This window comes from Dreissena polymorpha, chromosome 1 (assembly GCF_020536995.1).
Source record: "Dreissena polymorpha isolate Duluth1 chromosome 1, UMN_Dpol_1.0, whole genome shotgun sequence".
Taxonomy (NCBI): domain Eukaryota; kingdom Metazoa; phylum Mollusca; class Bivalvia; order Myida; family Dreissenidae; genus Dreissena; species Dreissena polymorpha.
The window spans coordinates 160,017,920-160,034,527 of NC_068355.1; the positions used below are offsets into that span (position 1 = coordinate 160,017,920).

Below are 16,608 nucleotides of genomic sequence, written 5' to 3' on the forward strand. Positions count from 1 at the left end.
TACTTTATGCATTCCCTTTTATGCTGAACAATCATCGTATATTCTAATAATACTTGTGTAATGTTATATGTTATATATATATTTCCCGCCAAACGACGTAACATATGACATTGACGTCACCTCCTATGTTTTGTTGACATGTAAACTACTGATGAAAGCTATGGCCGAAACATGTTTAGTATTATAAAAAAAAATATTAATGAACAAAAGTAACCTGTTTGTACATATTATTTTATTTTATTATAACCAGTCTATAAATTAAGGGCCTACTTTCTAATTAAAAGATAGCATAATGGCTAACAATGGTGTTGTTAATTGTACTCTCATTCCAAAAGTTAATAAATTTGTTAAATAATAGCCGATACGTATTGATAAATATTTTGAAGTCAAAATAAATGCACATGTTACGTTTTATGCAAAAAGTCGTCTCTCAGGTTTAATGCATAAAACGTACAATGCATTCACTAAACTTTTGCTACATTGTATTTTCTGAGTAAAGAAAAATGGTGCAATAATTGACAAGTTATCTAAACGTTATTTCAGATGTCAACGAATGCGCCCAAAACCCTTGTAAAAACGGTGCGACGTGCAACAATCTTCAGAACGGGTATTCGTGCAAGTGTACACAGGGCTGGCAAGGATTAAACTGTGATCAGGGTAAGTGTAAACACACACACACACACACACACACACACACACACACACACACACACACACACACACACACACACACACACACACACACACACACACACACACACACACACACACACACACACACACACACACACACACACACACACACACACACACACACACACACACACACACACACACACACACACACACACACACACACACAAACACACCAACACACCAACACCAACACATGCTCGCACGCACGCACGCACGCACGCATATATATATATATATTTATACCGATATTTAGTGACGTCATTGAATTGTAGCAACATATGACGTCATTGTCTTTCATAAATATTTTGCAAATGACGTCACTTTCATTAAGAACACCATTTATAGCATGTCAGCTTTTCAGTAGCATCAATAAACGTGACGTCATTTAGTTTCTACGATTGTTGTTCTCAATTATAACACGGCACTTGTTTTCTATAGACAAAGAAGGAAATCAAATGTAGGTTATTCTGCAATCAATTATGGGCGGAGCTTAATGTTTCGAAAATAGTTCAGAATAAATAAATGCGCTGAGGTTGATAGCTGCTGTTGATTTTCAAAGCGCAGTAGGGTGCATTGTGTTCCACAAACGCAGCTCTTGTTCAATTTAAAGCTAACAAGGCGAAGGTATACACATCGTTTGATTTGTGTCAATACCGTTTGTTCTGAACCAAAAATGTAACAACGCTAATTATTTGAGACGATGATGTTCTTTGTATTGTGCTTATCGGTTAGGTATCAACGATTGCGCAACTTCCCCGTGTAAGAATGGTGCCACGTGCACTAATCTTTAAAACGCCTACTCATGCAAATGCTCATTGGGCTGGCAAGGAATCCATTGTGATCAGGGTACAAATATAACTCTCTCGAAAATGAACAGACTTGTTTCATTCCCCTTAAGCAACTTGTCTTTGACAATAGCTGTATTTAACAAAGCTATTTCATACCCAGTCAGTAAAAAGTGCCTAATTTTTAATTATTGGATATTGTAATGGCTAATCAATTGCGATGCGCATTGTTTCCCCATTGCGCATACAATTTGCCCTCTTGGTGCAAAAAGGTACCATGTGACATTGATATAAAAAGGCACATGGTAACTTTTTGCACCTTCTGAGGTAAGTGTAACCCTATATATGTATATATACCAGAACACATACCGCAATTATTATACTCACCTAGTGTGTCACGCGGTTTGTTTGCACAGAACTGTCTAAATAACAGGTCATAAACGTTCCCAATTTTATATTCGCGTTCGCAGTCTGCGTTAGAAAATTGGAAGCCATAACGCTTGCAAGGCGGATTGTTGTTGCTGGTTCAATTAAACGCTAAAAAGCAAATATATCCATAACTTTACACCGGCGCCGACCGTAGCACCCTGACCATCACCTGTTGGGGTAAATCACAGTCAGAAAATAAATATATTATTCAGTGGTTCCCATATATAAAAAAAAACATTATGATTACACAGATTAAATTGCTCTTTTCCTTTTATAAGCATTTCATATGTAAAGAATGATGTGACCACATAAATAACAAATGATTAGATTCGAAAATCAAATTAATTTTGTCTGCACACATAAGGCTAATTAAAAAAACAAAACTTCATCAATAACGGAAGAATTAATGAAAATAGGTCGATCCTGAATAATGTCCTAATTGCCATCAACACTATCCTATTGTCTAAGTATGTTGCTTTAAACTCAAATGAATTGCATATTTTGCCTTGTAAATATTCAGTTCTTTGTTATTGAAGGCTGTAGCGGCATTCGGTCTGACACCGATGGTACTGGCCACATTCTGTACACGGCACCAGAATATGAAGACGACAGACACTGTGTTCTGGTGGTTCGTACAGCCACGTACAATCACGTCGTTCAGGTGCACTTTAACAGATTCAAAATTGAAGACTCGGACAACTGCGAGTTTGAATCGCTAAACATTTTCTCTGGAGAAAGGACTGGTAAATGTGAAGAATGAATTCCAATATATTGAGGCTGTAAAAATACATCTTGTTTTGTATCTGTTAAAAGCTTCCACACGCACTGTAATAATATTTTCCCCACAACAACTGGTTTAAATGCAACAGTTCTTGTTAACATCTTAACCTTGAAATTCAGATTCCGCTTCTCTTGGTGGTCCTTACTGCGCTTCCAGCTTGGATGATCGCACATTTCTAAGCAGTGGAAACACAATGCGATTGGTATTCAAGATGGACCATTCTTTGTCTTTCTTCGGATTTCAGGCCAACTTCACATTTTTGCACATTGACCAGCTAGACAAAGGTGACGACATAAATTAACCACCAATTTTTAATATTAACATGCACTAATTTTATTACAAACGCTGGTCTCGAATAGAATTTTTTATAAGCTGTTAACTGGTTTTAATATCTGAGGTAAATGAGTAAAATCCAAGTAACATGGTAAATTAATGGTGCGAGAACAGTGCTTTTAATTAGAATTTGTCGGGATTATAACAGAGACCTTAATGTTATTTTCTTTTTTAATGGATGCACCGATTAAACTTTGATTTATGCCATTTTAGATTGTGGATGCAGGAGGAATACAGTATGTGTTGTACAGGGTTTTGAAAAGATGTAAGTAAAGTATGCAAATTTCAAACATGTTTTACCACAATTATAATATATTAATCAGATCTTTCTTGCGTATGTTCAATTTTACTTTAAAAATAATATGTGAAAATGATGTATTTTTTACTCTTGTATATCTGTGTAAAAATGAAATATTTACTTTATAAGCGTTGTTTACACATGTGTTTATGTGTTATGACTATTATACACCGTGTTTATTATGCACAAGAAGAGTTGAATGCGTATGTTTGCTCTGCTGAATGGAGGACCGTTGTTTTGCTCTATATCTCACAGGTGCATTGGCGGGTCCACGTGTAGCGTTGCTAGCTGCGCGAATGGAGCCGTATGTGTGAACAATGGAAGTGTTGATCATTGCTACTGTACTGCAGGGTACACTGGAAACTTCTGCACTGAAAAGACAGTAAGGACTATTTCGTAATCGTTGTATTAGTTATAACTAATACAATTTTGCATGTAAAAATACCCAAATAAGCACAAGTGTCCAATGATTTAAGCATGTAGACGAATAGTATACTATTCATTTGTGAGTTAATCTGGAAAAAGCCCGAATAAATGATGCAATGTAATAGTTGGAAATCTACAGACCATAGTGTTGAAGCATACAAATAGGCCATGTGTTTAAATGATATTTTAAATATTTTTATTTTCTGTGTTAACTCTTCTTTTTTTCCATAATATGGTTATAAATAATTGACAAGTGATTAAAAAACATCTATAAAATCAATGCAATATGTTAAAAAGAATCAATACAAACTATTATCAAAACATGTTATTTTCCTTAGAATTATTATTTGATAATGACACAAACATCATTAATAACGGAGCAATATTGTTTAGTTTAAATCTGATATAGCTGGTATGTGTATTGGCATGAATTACCCTATTTAACAAAGTCCTCCTTCACTTTTCTTTTTGTAAAACAAACGATATAGTCATAGTCAGATCTTTTGGACTTTCAGACAAATAGTTTTCTTCCACTAAAATTCACTTATAATTCACTTCTTGTTAAAACAATCCTTACTAACAGTATTTTAAGTGTATCAACAACTAGATTATCACTGCAAACAATTGTGTGTTCACTCAGCTGTTGTCGACAAGTAGGTGTATTTAAACTTCACTATACTTTTTCTATTTACATCATATTTCTAAATATAGAAACGGAATATTATATTAAAAAGGGCTCTGCTGGACGCCTGAAATTCAAACAAGAACTAAAGAGCAGGAAAGTCATGAAAGGTGCACAGTTTGAAAGCCATTGTCAGGTGGAAAAGCCTGTTTCAGGAGATCGTGTCGTCTACTCTTGGTAAGTCAACCAATACCTGACCTCCTCCAACCATATAAATAGTCCTAACTGGGATTGTTGTTGTTATTTTGTGTTTGAATGTAATTTTATGTATTTATTTCAACAAACTCATAACGGAATCGCGGACGGGCGGTTTCACGGTCAAACACGGAGTTTCTGATGTTTTGATCAAGGCTTGTATTTACATCTAGCTTGGGTTGAATTTGAGAACAGTCACTAACTGTCGATGTATCATGAAATAGAATTGGTTTTCTGCTCGGTTACTTGTGTTAATGTGGAGTTATTTCTTGTCTATAATAGAGCTTATAAATGTAAAAGTGTTCAAGTAAATGCGATTGATACGACGCATAATGATTTAATATAAAGCAAACATAGTTATTATCTGTAATAGGAATACGATTGCAAAAGAAAACTTGCGACTTTCATAAGATTTTCGGAAACCTTTTCGAAACAACGGAATCAATGGGTTTAATAATCAATAATTATTGTTTGAACACTTTGAGCTGATTTAAGCAAATTTAAGCAAACACCTTTTCAAATGAGTTTCCATTGTGAAGAGTAGTAGATGTACTACTACTACTATAACTACTACTACGTCTACTGCTGCTGTTGCTGCTGCTGCTGCTGCTACTACTACTTCTACGACTACTACTACTACTACTTCTACTACTACTTCTACTACTACTACTACTACTACTTCTACTACTACTACTACTACTAATAATAATAATAATAATTATAATAACTACTACTACTACTACTACTACTACTTATAATGATAATTATACTTATTATTATTATTATTATTATTACTTAAGTTTCATTTACAATTTAACGTTTGGTATTAAATGAAAAGATTAGACAAGCTTAAGCGATTATTGACTTTCAAGGCCTTCGACGGTATACTTGGTGATTGTTTGTGGTATAAATTATTCAAAATGGGAATTAGAGGAAAAACGTGGCGGGTACACGATATGTATGCAAAGCTGCATATGTGTAGGTCGCATTCTGACGTTTCCTAAGCCGCTGTCGGTTAAAAACAATACTATATAATCCCTTCCCTCGAAATATTCGTTTGTGATTATACTAATAGTGATATCTTGTTAAATGGTCTAACGTTTACCTTAATGCTATATGCATATAATGCGGTTATCCTCTCGAAAAACTGAACCGGAGCTCAAACACTGTCTAATTTGACTAGAAATGTATTGTCATGAGTAGGGACCGTCAGTCCGTCAGTCCGTGAGTCTGTCAAACTTTTCTGGATCATGCGATAACTTTAAAAGTTCTTCATATTTTTTCATAAAACTTAAAACATGGATAGACGGCAATATGGACATTATGCACGTCATTTATGTTCTTCCTACGTCAAACATTCTGGTTGCTATGGCAACAAATATACACAAATATTTTTGACAATGGTGGAGCCGGTAGGGGACATATTTTGCTTGGCAATAGTTTTGTCTATTCTATTCTTTGTAGGTACCATGAAGGAAACCTCATTGGTGATTATCACAGCAATAACAAGTTTGGAGATTTGGGAGAGGGTACGCTAATGGTATGAAATTGTTTTCATTGACGAATTTAACATATAAGTACGTTAAAATAGTGAATCTTTTTATTTAAATAGGACACATATATGTATCTGTGTACATTTAATATAAAAGAAATGTATTGAGTCAATGAACATATATATATGTTATAAAAATATGTAATTCGTATTTACATAAATACTTGAACTGAGTCATGTAAAAGATGGAAGAGTCTCCTTGCATATTTTTTAATTAACTTGAGGACAAGTCTTGTATCATGTTTTGTCGGTTATCAACTTTTAGTTTCTTGTCACGCTAGAGGTCACATATTTTAATCAAGCTTCGTGAAACTTCATCAGAATGTTTATCTTAACAATATCGAGGCGCCGTTTGAATCGGAGTCATATGCGTATGAAAGTAAGATCACGAGGTAAAATCTTTGAAAAAATGTAAATATTGTAGACGCCACATTTACAATTAAAATTAAATTTTGATAAAACTTGTTCAGAATGTTTACCTTAAAAGTATCTATACCCGTTGTGACCTTGGGTCATGTGTCCAAAAAACATGTCAAACCTTAGAAAAAAACATGTTGCTACTAAAGAAGCAATATTTATAACTCAATCTGCATGATTCTTGGTCAGAATGTTTATCTTAATAATATTTAGGTCATATTTGAATCTGGGTCAAGCCACATGAACGACTAAAACATGTGAAATGAACTTGGTCAGATTGCATATCTTGACAATATATATTTCAAGGTCGAATCTGAAGCATATCTTCGACTTATTAATTGATGCAGGATATACAGAACAATAAGCAAATATAATGATTTGTGAAGAATGCAAGAGGTAATAACTTCATTGGACATTATTATTAACATTATTATTTTATTAAGGAACGCTCAGTGGGACGAATAATCGAAAGCTGAACGAATACTCGAATTCGAACTTCTGATTTGAATAGTTGGTTCAACTCAAATTGTTGCATAAAAGATTTGTGCACACGACTGTCTTGTATCCGTTAATCATTTTTCTGATAATTTGCATACATAGAGAATAACAGGTTACTGTCCCATCGTTTTGTAATATATCAGGCGAGGCTTAGAATAATATAACGGTGAGGCTTGCCGAGCCGTTATTTTATTCGTGTCGAGCCTGAAATATTACAAAACGATGGACAGTAACCTTTTTTTTCTGTTTATCATACCACATTTTCCTAAAAGTCTGCAAAACAAATCATTTTTTTATATATAAAATGTACCGATCCCCGCTGATTGTGCTGATCCGGCTTTTACTAGTTGACATACATGTAGCAACGGCGTTCGAAAAGACGACACGAATAATCGCTTATTTTAAACATCGTATAGAGAAAAAAAGTTGTTTGCACTACGAATAGGAAGAGTACACCCGCTTTAATTATAAACGTCTTGAATTGGAGATCAGGAAAAATTTAATCGAAGAACACACTTCACCGAATAGTTTGGAGACGCCATTTTGGAGATATGTATTGAAATTGACATTTTGATGATGGTGTCAATATTGACATAAGCGTGTTAAATCGTTTGTTTGAATAGTTGAGGATTAGCATACAGTTATCATTTGTCTTGACTTTCTGTGCAACACTTGCGAGTGCAATGACTATATCGATATTTAAGATTTATTTCCCCATTGATGACGTCATTTAACTTCTGTAGTGCGGGCTGTGGTGATTTAAAAAAAATAAACGTTTTTGTGATTTATGACTTTAAACTAGAATAAAATATGTACGTTCTTGGCATCAAATTGTTTGTTTTGTTGAACCTGATTCATGTTGATAGAACTTGTTGACCTTATTGCAAATCCCACGTAACTCCAAACATTGACTGATATAAGTACTTCCTGTTGACCATGATATAAAAACATATATCAGGCAACATTATATTAGGCAGATATCAATGCGGTGGTATGATAAATGATGGTATCAGCGTCTTTGACAACGCCTGCTGGTCGCTTTCAAAACGGTAATATTTTTTTAGATAAATAACTTTAAAGAACAGTTTGAAGGAAGATACACGTGTGAAGCACGAGCGGGAAATTCAACAACGGAACAAACATTCACTCTCAAAATGGTAGAGGAGTGCGTGTTAGGTTAGTGAAATATTAACTATAGAAGTATTAAACATCACATGCATTTATGGAGAAGCTGTGAATACAGAAATTACAAACTATGTCACTTGTGGAAAAATTTTTGTTATTTAATCGTGTGCTGCTATTTTAGCAAGAACAGTTTAACTTTGTTAATAAAGTAAAGTAACAAAGAAGGCAACTCATTTGCTTGTTTTTTTTTAAGAATTTAATCTGAAGTTTACTAGGCTTATTGATAAATTCTTAAGTGAGAATGGTGGCATATAATAGTGAATTAGATCAAACAGCCAGTTCAGTCATATGATACTGTCCGGTGCACGTTATTACATATACCGTAAATATTACGTCATTGATAAATGCTGAATCTTTTATCAACCAGGTTCTCAACAGTGTTAAACATCCTGCATGTTAGATTGTGGTATGGCGAGTGGGCGTGTAGTTTGAATAGAGCCTGTGGTTTTATTCAATGACTTTAGTTTCCGTTGACACATCTTGATGAATATTTGGGCTTTTGAAGCTTGCATGTTGGTCTGGTTTGGGATTGCATTTGGAGCCAGTCGGGTCAAGTACAGTTTCCCCTATATAAACTTTGGGATGGAGCTATTGCAATGGAATTGTGTATGTAAGTAACTGACATTCTGACCTAGATTGTGAATGAATTTGCTGTTAGTCGGGCAAAGTTCAATGTCGCTGATACTTATAATAGAAAAACGGTCTCTGCTAAATCACTTGAGTTTTCGGATTAAGGCATGCCAATGCAATTGTGTGTGTACATGCACCCTAGATTGGGAGTACAATTAGGGCCAGTTTGGTTAAGATAAAGGTCAATGTTAGTAGAACAAATAAACGGTTAATGCTCAATAGCTTACATGTATAATTAGATGAAAATTCCTCTTGGGTAATGGTCAAAGTCACAGTAACTAAAAACAAAAAAGGGCTTCCTCTCAATAAATGGAGTTTTTATGGGAGACTTATTCTGAAATGTGTGTGTTCATAGAGTACATGCAAACACTGATTGCATATAGGCCATTTTGGTCAAGATTAAGGTCACTGTTAATAAATGACAAAACTGTTTCCGCTGAATAACTTTGAGTTTGGAAATAGTATTTCGATGAAAATGTATGTGTAGGGAGCTTACATGAGATACCTCACTTTGCCTAATTTTTTAAAAATAAATGAATACTAAAACTTTGAACGCGTGCTTGTGTTTCATTGCCATGTTTCTTATTCAAACGTTTTAACCATTTTATGTTTTTTTTCTGCTCGTTTCACCAAAATGCGTGCAATTTTAGATCCTCTGTATTAAACATATACAGGATTCTCCACAAACAATCATTTCAGACACTTTACTGTGGCAAATAAATAAATACATTATGACTTAACGCAGTTTTCTTTTTTCTTGGGATTATGATTAGCCGGTTGAAAGATATGTAGGTTCGTGCATTGCAACTAAGTCTTTGAGTGTTCATATTCATACACCAATCATTTATGTTTGTCTCTAGACATGAAAGGGCCATCAGATGACGAAGAGGATGCTGGTAAAATTGTCATCTTATCGTGTTCAGCATTTGGAGCAACCGACATTTGGTGGGAGAGAAGCTATGAAAAAATTGATACAGAATCAACTGGAAGCAAATTCACTGTAAAAAATAGTTATTTGTAGATCTGTGACCAATCGTGAACATTCGGCAATGTTCTATTGCTTAAAGGGGACTTAAGTGTATATTCATTTACAATTCCCTCATACAAATATTACATTTTTAATTTTCAGTTTCAATTCGTTTAACATGAATATAAAGTATACTCAAAGATGATACAAACTATTCTTAACTAATGGATACAAAATTCGGTTCCAGAAAATGGACAACAAATATCTTCGCATCGCTAACGTATCAACACAAGACTCGGGTATGTACACTTGTGTGGCCAAGGATACCAGGCACTGTGAAAGCAGACGCAGTGGAACACTTACTATACTAAACCGGGGACCATATGAACGATGTAAGTTGTATATAAAATGGTGCACTTCTGTGTGAAATATTGTTCAGGGCTTGGAAAAAGAACTTGTGTCGATTTAAATCTCGACCTTTCAAAGATGCTGCTAGCTTTTATGATCGCTCCAATGTCGGTTTCGGCATCCAAGCTATGTAAAAGCGTTTCGGTATTTTTCCCTGAATCGCCTCGAAGGCTTTGATTTAATCTTTAAATATATTTCCCCATATTTAAATGGCCAATTTTGGTACCTTAATTTGTCAATTTGAAAATGAGTGGCAATTTTGCACGTAAAAGCACACAGATACACTTTATTGGCAATTTAAAGATTTTTGGTAAGGCAGTTTCTGAGAAATAGCTTCAAGTGATCCAATCAGGCTTTGAATAATTATCCACCATATTGAAATGACCCCACATGCCAAGATTGGTGACTCTTGTTTGAATTTTTTAAATATTAAGAGCAACTTGCATTACGAACATTTAAATTTACGCTTAAGAGAGTTTTCAAACACGGACATTTAGTCAAACATCATACGTTTGTTTAAACCTATTTATTTAAGCTCGATTGCATCGAACGCCTTAGGCTTATATAAACGCTCTCGAGTCCGTTTCCTGGGCATACTTGGTGTCTTTTTGGGAGATCAAAAGAACGCCTCCATGGTGGGGATCGAACTCGTGACGCCCGGTCGCTAATCGGACGCCATATCCATTACACCACGGCGATTATTTAATTAAAATTAATTTAAACATCATACTTTGATTACTTGTTTCGAAGCAACCCTTCAGATTTTGTGTGGGATGTGTTGTGTCAAGGTCATTGTTACTCAGACAGGCAAACAGATTCCGTTTAATCTCTCAAGAACCAATTTAGTTATTGTAATTCAATTTCATTCTTAAATACCTTATATCCAGACCTAGATGCAGATTGTTGGTTTGCGTCAACATTTAGTCACGTTTAGAACATTTATAACCAAAGTTTATACTTAATAAACTAAAAAACAAATTAAGCTTTTGTAATTAATGGATGGGATCAAGATCATCGTAACGAAATAACAGGCGGTTTGCGCTCGATGATTCAAACACTAATAAGCCGATTGTATTGTTGGGTGTTATCAATGTCTGCTAAAATTAATGTTTGGGTAACTGCAAAGAAAGTTTGATTTTGATCAATTTTAAATTGCTTGGTCGCAACAATATCTTACGTGACTTGGCTGATTATACACAACTATGTTGTTTAAGAATGAAATCTATTTAATTTTATTCTTTTTTTACTGGAGCTTTTTAGATCCAATAATTACATTTATCAATATAAAGCATTTATTGACAAAATTCAATACATACCAAAATTTGTGGAAAGGTCTCTTTGAAAATAAAATAAAAGAAAGTAAAAATAGTAGCCGTCAACTGGGCGCAAACCACTGACCCCTGGAGTAAAATCTATCGCTTAGACTACTCGGCCATCCGCGCTAATACAATGAGTGATGTATTTTATACTTTATATAAGCAATCCTCGTAGTATCACGAAATATAACTACAACGAAAATTTGCGAATCTGAAACAATTTTTGTTTAATTTTGTCAATTTACCAAAACGTGAAAAGGCCCCTTTAATATATGTATTTGCCATCAGAAAAATAAACTTTATGAATATTTTTAAAAATGAGTTATTCCAAATGATTTCTTTTCCGATGTTTGTGATGTTTTTTTACAATGACCTTATTCCAAACTTTTAATATTTCTTTTTGCATCGCCGATAGAATTTTTAGTGAGTTTATATCGACATATTTGATGGGATTTTTTTAATTAAATGGTTACGATATTTTTCCAGAGACGTTCTGTATTAAGTGGTTATGTTTGAATTAGGTTGATGTCTAAATTGTTTAATCCAGCTAGCGTTATGACCATCCAAAAACCTTTCTATATCAATCATTATAAAACAGCTATGTGTATATTCTTGTACAATTTGATCACCTTTTAATCATGCAGGGTATGTTACCCCATTTCAATATGAGCAAAGTTGTTTTTTAACTTTATTGTACAACCTTTTATCTTTCTACATATTTAAATGTGTATATTATTTTTGCCAAAATATATTATTCGATAAGTGCAATGTTATGCTATTAATAAGATATCCCTTTTTTCATTTATATTAACAGTATTCAAATTCCTGAATTGTATTACATATATTGTATTCAGCCGAAAGTAAGTTCGCGCTTTAACACTACCAATCAGACTTTTAGGTCGACACAAGTTTGCATGTATGATGTGTGCACCTTATTTCATAACAATGCATCTTATGTTATTCAATTTAAAACATGATATAGCGGCGAATGTCTCAAATGTGTCAGTGCAAAAGACAGAAATAATTCGTTCAATATTTACTTAAAGGTTATATTTTAGTTAAACATATAATAACGTTATAGCAGTTGATATGCCAATTTAGGGTACGGGAATTACTATTTGAAACAACTCTTTTCAGATTGTGGTATTTCGGTAAATGATCAAGTTCGCAAAACCCAAGCTGCGGCTTACATTTCTACGGGCCAAGATGCGTCTAAAAATGAAAACCCATGGCATGTCAGTTTATTTAAGGTGCGTAAACTTGTATAGCATTTTGCATTATTAATTCGTGTATATGAAAAATATATTAGTATTATATCTTCATACACTTTTAATTGTAATAATAAATCAAGATCTTGCTTTTGATTTAATGGTGCTGGTCATTTGCATGTAAGCTTTTATTAAATCAATAAAATACATGTGATTTTTATAAAAACAAAATTTGAAAACAGGAATGTTCATGATGTTTTAATTCTTAGTTATACAATTCTAATTAGTACAAGGATTTTAAGGTTAATCATGGGTTATTTATTTTGACAGCCATGACTAATCAACCGATATTGTAGTAATGTGTTGTTTGGTTGCCTTTATCTTAGAACGGTGTTACGTTTTGTGGTGGGTCATTGATATCTCAGAGGTTTGTAGTGACTGCAGCCCATTGCATAACCGACCTTAAAACAGAAGACGTTAGGATCGCCTTTGGTAAGCAAATGCATATTCATATACTACGGAGCAGTACCGGTAAAAACTTTACAAACGAATGAAGCTAGATACCACAAAACAAATGAATTGCAATTCGCAGGTGATGTTATTTAAACGTTCACAATTATTGTTCATTGTTATAAGCACGTGATGTTTATTTACAGTTCAATGTTCAACCATTAAGCACACCGCCCATTACCATATACAAATTGTTAACGTATAGTATCAAACAAAATACAACATAACCCAGAGTTAATCTAAAACAATGGAATATTTTTCAGAGAGAACGGTATTTTATTATCTAATACAAATTGGAAATAACACAATTATTTTTGTCAACCACTGACCATTATTTATCTGTAGATTTATGCACACATTCAAACATCACGACGATTATATTCATGCATCGAATTCTCGAGGTGTGTTTGTTTATTTTCTGAAATACCTATAGAAATAAGTAATATCCCGTTATTATCGTTTTCACAGGAAGTTTAAATTGTACAGCTCCTGCAGATTTAATCCGAGGTACAAAAGCCATCACTATTCACCCTCGGTTCAACAAAACTGCATTCTTCGACAGTGACATTGCCTTGCTGGAACTCAACGAGGCTGTCCAGTATTCTGACTCAGTGCGTCCAATATGTGTCCTAGATTATTCCAAGATTGGCTCACTAATGGCTCCCAGTCATCCGAATGGGAGAGTTTCTGGATGCGGAATGTTGGACGAAAAAGGCCAAAAACCAAATGTTCTTCAGGTGGGTAGTTATAGTAGCTTAAATATAGGTGTCGCGCAAGTGTGCGTAAAAGAAAGTAAATGCAAATAATGTGTACAGTTGCAAAATATATGTACAACGCCGCTCTGAGAAGGAGCGTTGTATGGCATAGCATCTATTCGTTTGTCGTCGATTTGTTAATTGTTTGGTAGGTAATTAATACGTAGACACTATATTTTTCCAAACGTTATCGGAAGAAAGTGATGACAATATCGCACGTTGATATGATTGTTTCTTGGGAGGACACGTATTGAAGTTAACAGGTCAAATGTAAAAGCTATAGGGGCTTGTAGCATACTAGTGAATTCATTTCCGTGCGTCGTCTTAGAAATGCTCTGATCTATGATCATCTTAATTTGTATGATAGTGTTTTGATGCATATCTTTAAATCTATGAGAGGTATCAACTTTCCTCTTCAGTGCTTTCATATTTTATAGTCATTTAATTTTTTGTGATAATAGAGTAGTTTAGAGGAAGTGCTGAGTACATGTACACTCAAACTGCCATACAGTTCTTACCGTGGACACGTTTGTTAATTATGCTTATCAGTTATTTTTATATTTTATAGCATATTGTTATGCCGTACACGGATAGAAGCACATGTGAGAAAGATTTGGAAACAATAGAAAAACAAAACTATACCTTTACAGAGAACATGTTTTGTGCAGGCCAGAAGGTTAGTTTTACTGTAATTTAATTGGTAATTTATTGTCCTGTTACATTTATCCAGATGATTAGTGTTTGCTTTTTTAAGGGACGTTAGCATATAACCGTCGCTTTGTGCATAGTGTGCAGGGAAGTTTAGGGAGTTATTAATCTTTAATATCATTTGTTTTCTCATCATAGACATTGCTTTTAAGGATCCCATACATTGACACAGCGCATTATCAAGGCACAGTTTCACTGATATTCCTGTTTTATTAGGTCATCATAAATTACAAACCATTTTTAAAATGTGCTTCTGCTTCAGAAACGTCGGGTTGGTGACGTTTGTAGGGGCGACAGTGGTGGTGGTTTCATGATGGAATTAACAGGCAGGTTTCAGTGGGTGCTCGGTGGTATTGTCTCCTTTGGGTTCAGGTGTGACGGTCCTGAACACTACTCATATTTTACCAACGCGGGCAAATTCTACAACTGGATCAACGGCATTGCCAAATTCACTGATGAAAAAGTCAACCTTGACTTCCTGAATGAGTGATTGTATGTTCAACATTGAACATATAATCTTGGTCTGAAATTTGATTGATGGCCTTGTTTTTATTATACTTCCTGTAAATAAAGTAACATTGAATTTCTCGGCTTGAATGACACCTTGTTTTGCTAACTTGTCCAACATTCGTCGATAAAAACTTATTGTTATGCATTCATATTAATAAACTGCATCAGTAAAATGTGTTCATTCGCAAACTTGAACCGACTCACGAAGTTAGCAAAACAAAACAATAATTGTTATTTGCGTATAAATACATATTTAAGTGATGTAAATATCCCAAAGTACAGAATGGCTCTCTCTAGATTAAGAGTCTCTGCACATTAAAGTCGAAACGGGTAGATGGCAAAAACCAATAGCTATTCCTTATGAAGAAAGAAAATGTACTTTATGCAATGTCTTAGAAGACGAATACCACTTTGTTATGGAGTGTATATACTGATGTAAGAAAAGCTTATTTAAAGCCATGTTATTACGTAAGACCAAATATGTTAAAGTTTATAGATTTGTTGACCTCTCAAAATAGCAATATAGTTAAAAATTTAGCTATGTTTATTTTTAAAGCATGGAAAATAAGAAATACTTATAATACGTATTATGATTAGGGTAGGACTTTTGTATATATTTATGCACAGCCTCTTGCTGTATATTGACTTATAAAATATCCAATACTTTGCTTTACATTGTACCGATGTAGTTTTGATGTCTATGATTTGAATGACATGTGGCTCTGTGTTTTTGCTTATTGTATTAGATATTTCATGTATACTCATGGGCATATTGCCTACTGTATTATCTAATAAACTAAACTACAATTATGGACATTATGTTTGTTTTACATATTAAACTAGTACAACTCTATTCGTTTTTGTATAGTTGTGCATTATATCTTACTTTAATTGCAGCATTTCTTCAGTATTCAAATTTGTTAATTGTTTTAGTTATTCTTTCTTACCAATTGACAACTCGCCTGGACGATTATCGCTACGCCCACATAGTCACGTGACTAAGCGGTTAGAAAACCTAGACAAGCCAACACCAAACTGGATTCTATGCCTATAGATTGCCTATAGATTACGCGATATTCCGGCTGATTTTTATGGACTTTTTTTCAAGCCTCTACCACTGGTAAAAGGGGGTTTGGGCATAAATTTATTATGCAAATGCAAACAAAGATTAGAAAGAACAGTAGCTATTACTAGTAGTAGTACTAGCTGTTACTACGTATTATGGTGGTATTAGTAATGAATTAACTCCGCTACACAGGTATTTAACCATGTTATTCACGCAAATACTAACGAAACATTCTGTTCACATGTATTTGACA

At 34.1% G+C, this 16,608-nt stretch overlaps 1 protein-coding gene across 1 annotated transcript; it reads left to right on the forward strand.

The window, feature by feature from the left end:
- The first annotated feature begins 2,815 nt into the window (after positions 1 to 2,815).
- Positions 2,816 to 16,099, forward strand: LOC127867529 (coagulation factor X-like). Its single transcript, XM_052408769.1, has 13 exons — positions 2,816 to 2,975; positions 3,238 to 3,289; positions 3,578 to 3,704; positions 4,483 to 4,607; positions 6,090 to 6,165; positions 8,157 to 8,268; positions 9,768 to 9,907; positions 10,122 to 10,266; positions 12,736 to 12,848; positions 13,193 to 13,298; positions 13,785 to 14,053; positions 14,640 to 14,747; positions 15,042 to 16,099. Exons 1-13 carry the CDS (start codon positions 2,885 to 2,887, stop codon positions 15,267 to 15,269), a joined length of 1,692 nt encoding a protein of 563 aa, XP_052264729.1. The 5' UTR covers positions 2,816 to 2,884; the 3' UTR covers positions 15,270 to 16,099.
- The last annotated feature ends 509 nt before the right edge of the window (positions 16,100 to 16,608 follow it).

Excerpts from the sequence above, each read along its gene's own strand:
- LOC127867529 (XM_052408769.1), top strand. The coding sequence starts at position 2,885 with ATGCGATTGGTATTCAAGATGGACCATTCTTTGTCTTTCTTCGGATTT. Across the intron at positions 9,908-10,121 it reads CAACTGGAAGCAAATTCACT|AAAATGGACAACAAATATCT; the intron begins GTAAAAAATAGT and ends ATTCGGTTCCAG. Across the intron at positions 10,267-12,735 it reads CCGGGGACCATATGAACGAT|ATTGTGGTATTTCGGTAAAT; the intron begins GTAAGTTGTATA and ends AACTCTTTTCAG.